This window comes from Mesocricetus auratus, unplaced genomic scaffold (genome assembly GCF_017639785.1).
Source record: "Mesocricetus auratus isolate SY011 unplaced genomic scaffold, BCM_Maur_2.0 Super-Scaffold_6731, whole genome shotgun sequence".
In the NCBI taxonomy this organism is placed as follows: Eukaryota; Metazoa; Chordata; class Mammalia; order Rodentia; family Cricetidae; genus Mesocricetus; species Mesocricetus auratus.
In genome coordinates this window covers 2,857,564-2,866,541 of record NW_024429185.1, presented here as the reverse complement: position 1 = coordinate 2,866,541, position 8,978 = coordinate 2,857,564, and the positions used below count along the sequence as shown (strand labels likewise).

The following is an 8,978-nucleotide window of genomic DNA, read 5'->3' as shown; positions in this document are numbered from 1 at the left end:
CAGGTTCCTGCGGTGCCCAGAGACCAGAAGAAGGTGATGGAGGTAACGGTGGCTATGAGCCACACCCGATGTGGGTGCATCATACCAAACTCGGGTCCTCAGGGTGAGCAGCAATCACTCTTAAACTTTGACCCTCCCTCTGCCCGTGGAGCATATTTCTTGTGGCCCTGGGATAGGATCGAAACCTCCCCTCGGGGTACTGGTACAAACCAGGCAGCAGCCTGCCCCGCCCCGCCCCCATTGAGGGCACATGCTGCTGAGAGCCGTGAAGCCTGGCACACAACAGTTAACCACCCGGCCTGGCTAGGTGCCCAGCCCAGGCCGCTTCTCAGCGGGTTCCTTTCCTTTATCCCAGTTGCTGGGAGAACTTGGTGTGGTGACCAGAAAGAACCTAAGACAAAAGTTACCAGGAAAGGCAGAGCCTTGTTTACACAGGGGCTCTGGGCCCGAGCAACTTCTGTCTCCCAGGGTCTTTGGAGTGGGCGCCCTGCCTGCCAGTAAGAGGGAAGCTGGCATCCCCGGGAGAGCTGGTGCTGCGAAGGGCACTGAGCTTGTGGAAGACTCCCCCCACCCCCACCCCACCCCCTACTCTTGCTGAGGCGTCTGCAGGAAGGCAGGGAGCCAGAACGATTGCCCAAGGACCCACTGAGGTGCAGATTCTTCACGGAGTGCCTCAGTGAGAGCTGCATTCCCCGGGCAACAGACACTGGAAATGGAGAGTTGAGCCGAGGGTGAGACCGCACTGATACAGGGAGGACTCCGCAGGGGATGGCTGAAAGGGCCCATCAAGTCCAGGACCGACCGGAGGAGACCATCTCAGAGGAGAATGGGAGTTCTGCTTTGAAAACGGGAAAGAATGTGAGTTGCACAGATTTGGTTTAGAGCAAAGGCTCTGAGGTTAAACTAGGAGTGGATCCTCCTCCTCCTCTTCCTTGCCCCCCTTCTCCTCCCCCTCCCTCCCTCCCTCCCTCCCTCCCTCCCTCCCTCCCTCCCTCCCTCCCTCCCTCCCTCCCTCCCTCCCTCCCTCCCTCCCGCCTTTCTGAGGCAGGATCTCCTGTTATCCAGGCTGGTGCTGGGCTATTGCTTCTCCAGCATCCACACCCTGAGCACTGCCCCACCCCCCAACCCCTTGGAGTTTCTGAGATGGAGTCTCCTGTAGCCCGGACTGTCCTTGAATTCACCACGTTTGTGCGGATGGCTTTGAACTCCTCATCCTCCTGCCTCTACCTTCTGACTCACAGGATAACAGACAGAGGCAGGGTCAGGCAAGCACCCCGTGTGCTGTGGTCACGGGCGTGGACCACCATGTTCTGCTCAGGCCAGGGCATCTGAACCAAGTGGAGCCCTGCCCCCAAGGAGGCACCGTGTCTGGGCGCACTTTTGCTTGTGTGCTTTGGTGGCAGTGGGGACGGATGGGGCAGGTCCCCCGTGAAGTGGTTTAGTGCCGTAAGAAATGAGCCAGCCAGGGAGAGGGCACACGAGGACACCCCAGGTCTTCCTGTGAAGACCAAGGCTAAAGAGTTCAGAGCCTCCTGGAAACACATGCAGGGGTAGCCAAGGCGCTCGGCCACATGCTGGAGTGATCTGGTCTTGTGTGTGTGAGTAGGCTCCTTTCATGGCCTGTGTGTGGACTCCTTGTCCTATTGGTCCCGGGGACCAGACTCAAGCCACCAGACTTAGACGTAAGCACCTTTAACCTCTGATCCCCCTTGCCAGCCCTGTAGTTTTTGTTTAGTTCTGCTTTTTAAAAGAAGAGTTATTTATTTCATTTTATGTGTATGGATGTTTTGCCTGCCTGTGTATGTGTGCGATGGCCTCAGCGGCCAGAAGGGGCGTCAGAGCCCCTGGAACTGGAATTACCAGTTACCAGTGCCACGTGGAAGGCACTACGTGGGTGCTGGGAACTGATGTCACTATATACCCAGGCTGGCCTGAGACTTATGACGTTCCTGCCTCACTCTCCAGAGTGCTGGGATCATACATGTGACCACCAAGCCATTCCTTTAGTACATATTAGTATCTCATGTAAATAGCATACAGAGTAATACAGTGCACATCCCTATCTCTATCTCTATCTATCTCTATCTCTGTCTCTGTCTCTATCTCGGTCTCTGTCTCTATCTATCTCTCTCTATCTCGGTCTCTGTCTCTATCTCTCTCTATCTCTATCTCGGTCTCTGTCTCTATCTCTATCCCTATCTCTCTCTGTCTCTCTCTCTATCTCTATCTCTGTGTCTCTCTCTCTCTCTCTATCTCGGTCTCTGTCTCTATCTCTCTCTGTCTCTATCTCTCTCTATCTCTGTCTCTGTCTCTATCTCTATCTCTCTCTATCTCTATCTCTATCTCGGTCTCTGTCTCTATCTCTCTCTGTCTCTGTCTCTCTCTCTCTATCTGTCCATCAAGCGCTCACTCTGTTTGGTCCTTGCGAATCCATGTGTTCTCAGTGCCTAGCACATACGCCTGTCACGATGGCTGCCTTGACATTCACTCTCCCACAGACCACAGAGTGCTTATGAGGGGTTTACTCCCAATTCACAGAAGATGGGGCGGTTGCCCGGGCCAGGAGGCTTGATGCTTCCACACCCTAAGAAGACAACACACAGGTTCAGTCTCTGCCACTGGGACCGTAAGGCTGGGAGATGGGAGCGAGAGTCAGACAGGGAGATTTCCTTCCTTGCCTGCCCTGTCTCCGTTCTCCTCCCCATCGCCCATCCGCTGAGAGTCAGCCTGGCCCAGTGGTCCTCACCCTTCCCAGTCCCCTAATAGTCCTCACCCTTCCCAGCTCCTCGTGCTGTGGTGACCCCAACTGCACAACTACTTTCATTGCTGCTTCATCACTGTAAATATTTTTGGAGATGGGTTTTTCAAGAGGGTCATGACCCACAGATAGAGAACAGTTGGTCTAGGATCTTATCCAGGCTAGAAAAACAGACTATGTCTGAGTCTCACCCACAATGGTCACTGGAGGATTCTAGGCAGGGCTCCATCACTGAGCCACACCACCAGCCCCTCACTGGGGGATTCTTCAGGGGAGGGGGTCTACCCCCGAGCCACGCCTCCAGCCTTCTGCTCACTTGATGTTCTTGGCACATCTATTCCTGACAACCATAAATTCTGCAGACATTGACGCGTTCTGGGATGGCGTACTGCTCCAGGTGGGATAACCTTCTTGCATAACTTCCACGGTGCATGAACACTGGCTTATGAGAGGCACAGACAGGGTGGCATGCAGTGGAGTGTCTATCCAATGCCAGGGCTTCCCGTGGCTCCCAGAAACCCCTGGCCTCCCTCTGCACACCTGGGCTCAGGCTCAACTTACACAGAGGCCCCAGGGGAGCCAGGTGTTGGAAAGACTGTCTGGTCCCCGGGCTCCAATGCCCAGTGCTCAGAACTGTGGTTACTATGGCGACCACTGAAGCTTCCATGAGAAACTGGAAGAAGACTCTGGTGCCAGAAGAAGGCAACAACATCCAGCAACACTGGGAAAGCCGCGGTCCCACATCCTGGCATCCCCGAGGGAACGCTGCAGTGACCAACGCAGCCACAGAGCCTGAGATATGCCCCTGCTTGCGGTGGCCGTGCCTGGCCGGCCTCCCAGGGGGCATCCTCAGCTGCTGGTGTGAGGTCCTTGGGTCTCAGGTCCTGGGGAAGAATCATCCAGGTGGGTGGGAAGCATGAGTGTGGGCCCCCTCAGCCCTGGCACTCGCCAGCGGCTTCTCCGGGGTCAGGCGGTCTCGCTCCCGGCACCCTCTACCAGCAGCAGTGTGGCCGTCTTCATCAGCTCTGCCGTCTCAGGTAAGGGCCGCTGGGGGCTTGGGACAGACAGACACTCTCCATGGTGGCTCTACCTCATGGGGTCCTCCAAGAGACGTGTGTGAATAGACATAGGCTGGTGACCCACAAAAGTCCTCCCTTGGAGCCACACCCTAACCCCCTGCCCAAGCATTTCTTTTAGAAAAGATTTCTTTTTTGTTTATTCATTGTTTATGCTGTTTTGGGGATTAAACCCAGTTGTGTTAGGCAAGCACTCTGCTAGTGAGCTGCATTCCTGGGTCCGCCCTGGTCTTTACACCTTTATTTATATGTGGGGGACGTGTGCAGGAGTCACACACAGAGGACAGCTTTCAGGGGCTGGCTCTCTCCTCCCACCAGGTGGGTCCCAGGAATTGAACTTGGGTCTTCAGGCTTGGTGGCAACTCCCGTCACACAATGAGCCGTCCCAGTGAGCCATCCTGATGGCCCCATGCTTATGTTGGTTCTCGCTCTGATCCAGTGCCAGCTGCACACAGCTGCATAGAGCTGTGTGTTCTTCACATTAAATAAAACTGCACATGAAAATGCCTGATCTGCAGTAGCTCCCTATTCCCGTGATGTAATTACTTTAGCAGTTATGTCCATGATACGGGCTGAATTCGCTGAGCACACAGCCCTGTCAGCGAGCACACAACCCAGTCACCAGGCATGGTGCACCATAGGACACCAATGAATAATGGTCCATTTTCTCAGCTTGATCCAGACGAGCGTCTTCAAGTGCAAAGCTTACCTTAAATCTGCTCCAGTTGCTGGAAGACACACGCTCTGAGTGTTACCATTTTCCCTTCCAAAGTACAGTGTATTTTACCAGTCAATCCTTATTTTATCTATTCACTTTTTTTAAAATATATTTTTTCAAGGCAGGATTTTTCTGTGAGTCCTAACTGTCCTAGAACCCACGCTGTAGACCAGGCTGGCCTCAAACTCACTGAGATCCGCCTGCCTCTGCCTCCCGAGTGCTGGGATTAAAAGTGTGACCAGCCCTGTTTATCTTTTCAGTACCGGCTGTGTGACAAGTGACTGAGGACACTGTTGAAAATCCATTATTGTCTGCCACATGGATTGCACATTTCTTTTGATATTTTGGTGTCTTAGTGCTGGGGACTGAACTTCGGGTCTCCATGCTAGACAGCTTTCCCGACCTCTGAAAAGTTCAGATCCACACATGCATGCTAGACAGCTTTCCCGAGCTCTGAAAAGTTCAGATCCACACATGCATGCTAGACAGCTTTCCCGAGCTCTGAAAAGTTCAGATCCACACATGCATGCTAGACAGCTTTCCCGAGCTCTGAAAAGTTCAGATCCACACATGCATGCTAGACAGCTTTCCCGAGCTCTGAAAAGTTCAGATCCACACATGCATGCTAGACAGCTTTCCCGAGCTCTGAAAAGTTCAGATCCACACATGCATGCTAGACAGCTTTCCCGAGCTCTGCACGTGCCTGAAAAGTTCAGATGGTGAACTTATGTGCAAGCTCCTGACTTCAGACTTCACTGCCTCTCGATGTATCCCTCCTGCTCAGCAAGGCTCTGGGCCTGAATTTATTGTATGATAAGGGTTATATGAGCACATTCAAATAGTCTATAAAGTTGATAAGACAGATTGGGAAAGGAACAAGTGTGTGGGGGACAGATCCCAGACTCATCCCATTCTGCACTGCTCCCAAGTCAGAATCCGAATAGGTATTTTTGAATCATTTATTTTTTGGTTGTGGTAGAGCCCCTGCCTAGAATTCCTCAGTGAGTGTCTGGGGGTGTGGCTCAGGGGGTGGAGCCCCTGCCAAGAATGCCCCATGAGGGTCTGGGGGAGTGAAGCTCTGGGTTCTCTGTCAACACAGCAAACCCACCTGGCTCAGGCGGCATTTCAGGGGGGAACTGGGAACAAGCCTTCAGTGTGTTACAAGCAGAGCTTGCACTTGCGCGTGATCTTGCTTGCCTGGCTTGTTGAGAGTACTGTCTGCATTTGGAAGGTCTCTTGTTTTGTTGCAGTCCAAGGGGTGAAGTCCAGGGCCTCCATCGTGCTGGGTCCGACAGCATCTGAGCCAGATGTTCCCAGCCATGCTTACATTTTATCTGGCCGCCCTAACTTAGCCTGGGCTCAACCTGCTGGGCTGGGCCTGAGAGTGTCTGGGGCTGTGGTTTTGATGGAGCTCACACAGGGGACTCCAGGTGACCCAGGGTGGTTGGTTTATTTGGTTTGATTCCATGTAACTTTTAGGTTTCAATAATTTTGTGTGTGTGGTCTTCCTGGGGAGAGCGTTATGTGTGCACCAGGACAGCACAGGTGCATGGAGGTCAGAGGTCAGAGGTCAGCTCCTTCCTTCTGTCCTGTGGGGCAGGCTTGGCAGCAAGCGCCTTTACTGCTGAGCCATCTTGCTGGCCCCATATTTCTGCTTCCTCCTCCCTCCTCCTCTCCCTCCTCCCTCCCCCTCTTCTTCTTCCTCTTCCCTCCTCCCTTCCTCCTCTTCCTGCCTCCTCCTCCCCTTCTCTTCCTCCTCCTTTCCCTCCTCCCTCTTCCTCCTCTTCCTCCCCCTCATCCTCTCCTCTTCCTCCTTCCTCCTCCCCCTCTTCCTCCTCTCCTCCTCCTCTTCCTCCTCCCTCCTCCCCCTCCTCTTCCTCCTCCCTCCTCCCCTCCTCTTCCTCCCTCCTCCTCTTCCTCCTCCCCCCTCCTCTTCTTCCATATTTTTTGGGGGGTTTTCGAGACAGGGTTTCTCTGTATTGTTTTGGAGGCTGTCCTGGCACTTACTCTGTAGACCAGGCTGGACTCGAACTCACAGAGATCCACCTGCCTCTGCCTCCCGAGTGCTGGGATTAAAGGCATGTGCCACCAACACCCAGCCTTCTTCCATATTTTTTGATATTTAGGACGACTCCAACCTTGCAGGGGTCTGATGAGACACAGAGCTCAGTAGGGGCGGGGCAGACTTCTGGAATCTTCTCTCTAACATGCTCCTGGTTGTGCCTTGCAGATATGGACACAGAGCGGGAAGTTCTGCAGTGTACCGCCTACCCCGAGGTGCAGAGCTTCTGCCAGAAGCACGGCTTGACATTTGAGGTAAGCGCTGTGGTCACTGGGGAGTCACACCACCCCTTGTCATCTGTTGGACGCTTTAGCTTTGGGTCTCAAAACTCAAAATGTTTTTTGTTTTGTCTTTTTTTTTTTTTTTTGGTTTTTACGAGACAGGGTTTCTCTATATTGTTTTGGAGGCTGTCGGTCCAGCCCGGCCTCGAACTCACAGAGATCCGCCTGCCTCTGCCTCCCCAGTGCTGGGATTACAGGTGTGTGCCACCACCGCCCGGCTGTTTTGTCTTTTGAGATGAGGTCTCATTTAGTCCAGGCTGGACTCAAACTGTGTAGCTGAGGATGACCCTGAGTTCATAATTCTCCTACCTTCACCTCCTCCCAGGTGACAGGTGACAGAAGTGTGCCACCAAGCCATTTCTGCAGTGACGCAGATGGACCCCTGGGGTTCATGTGTGCTAGTTAGGCACTCTGCCAGCTGACCTGCAAACACTACCAACTGAGCTACCTCTCCAAGAGCTTCATCTTCCTCTGCCTCCCGGGCGCTGCGATTAAAGGCGTGCGCCACAGTGGGGTCCCTACAAACACCACAGTCAGCAGAGAAACAACCTGTGAGAGGCAACTAGGAAGCCCAGTTCAGCAAGACTTGGCTGGGCTGGATCAGGCTTCTGGAGTCCGGTCCTGCGCTGCTTACTTTAGGCATATTTAAGTATAGTACAGCTTTGAAAAAAGTTCCTGGTGACAATAGTCCCAACCATGGGTACAATAAAGCTGAAGGTGTGACTACATTGAAACTCTTTGCGAAGTACATGTGACCTCCACCGTGAGGATGGGGCCCACAGCCTAAGGGCCCAGAGTCTGCTGTGATCTCTGCCCGCCCAACACAGTGTAGTCAAGCAGGCTGTGAAGGCCATGCGGCGTCTCCCTCAGGGTCAGCACTAGTGACATCTCCCTCAGGGTGGGCACTAGTGACATCTCCCTCAGGGTGGGCACTAGTGACATCTCCCTCAGGGTGGGCACTAGTGACGTCTCCCTCAGGGTGGGCACTAGTGACATCTCCCTCAGGGTGGGCACTGGTGACATCTCCCTCAGGGTGGGCACTGGTGACATCTCCCTCAGGGTCAGCACTAGTGACGTCTCCCTCAGGGTGGGCACTGGTGGCGTCTCCCTCAGGGTGGGCACTAGTGACGTCTCCCTCAGGGTGGGCACTGGTGGCGTCTCCCTCAGGGTGGGCACTGGTGACGTCTCCCTCAGGGTGGGCACTGGTGACATCTACCTCAGGGTGGGCACTGGTGGCGTCTCCCTCAGGGTGGGCACTGGTGACGTCTCCCTCAGGGTGGGCACTGGTGACGTCTCCCTCAGGGTGGGCACTAGTGACGTCTCTCTCAGGGTGGGCACTGGTGGCGTCTCCCTCAGGGTAGGCACTAGTGACTGAGAAACAAGGATGAGGGTCTAGAGAGGCAGAGTCTGGGGCAAGCATTTTGGGATCTGGTCCCCAGGTGAGTAGCAGCTCTCCCGCTGCCTTCTCAGTGGGAAGCGGGTGTCATTCCCCTTTGAGGAGACAGCCCGTACGATCGACATTCCTGCTTTCTCCAGTGCGTATGTGTGCGACCCCCGGGAAGGGACCCCCGACCCGCGGGGGTGAGGTGATGAGGGTCGCTACTAATTTAGTGGGCCTTCACGAGCAGATCCGATCTGGAAAGTGAACTTCAAGAGGTTAATGAAATCAGGCTCAAGACAACGTTCGCTGATCAAGAGCCTTTATTTTTTGGGGCGCGCTGGAATTTATAGAGGAAGGACCTCAGGGGGTGGTACAAGCATGTCAATCAAGTCTCAATTCAAATATACACCAAATACGGTAAAGACAAAGCTGTAATTTTCCATCAGTCATTGGTTGCATTCCACAAATGCTTGTCAGCGTAAGTCAGGTGCAGGAATTAGGGAGGGGTAGGAAGTATTCAATGGAACACTTTAATCTTTTGTTAACAAAGACAATTACTCTGTAAGGGTACTTCCCTCTGGCTAGGCGGGTGGGCTGCCCTGTGTAAATTTAACTTTAATGGTTAGCCTTTTCCTTTGTCTCAAGGGCATGTGTGCTCGCAGTCACGTAGGCGGAAGGCCAAGAAACGGTTGACAGACTCCA

General features: G+C 53.8%; 1 protein-coding gene across 1 annotated transcript in view; it reads left to right on the top strand.

The window, feature by feature from the left end:
* The first annotated feature begins 327 nt into the window (after positions 1 to 327).
* Nwd1 (NACHT and WD repeat domain containing 1) overlaps positions 328 to 8,978 on the top strand; it is a 68,699-nt gene continuing 60,048 nt past the window's right edge. The window contains 2 exon segments of the mRNA XM_040742155.1: positions 328 to 858; positions 6,783 to 6,868. Of these exon segments, the coding sequence (XP_040598089.1) occupies positions 6,785 to 6,868 (84 nt within the window). The 5' untranslated portion in view covers positions 328 to 858; positions 6,783 to 6,784.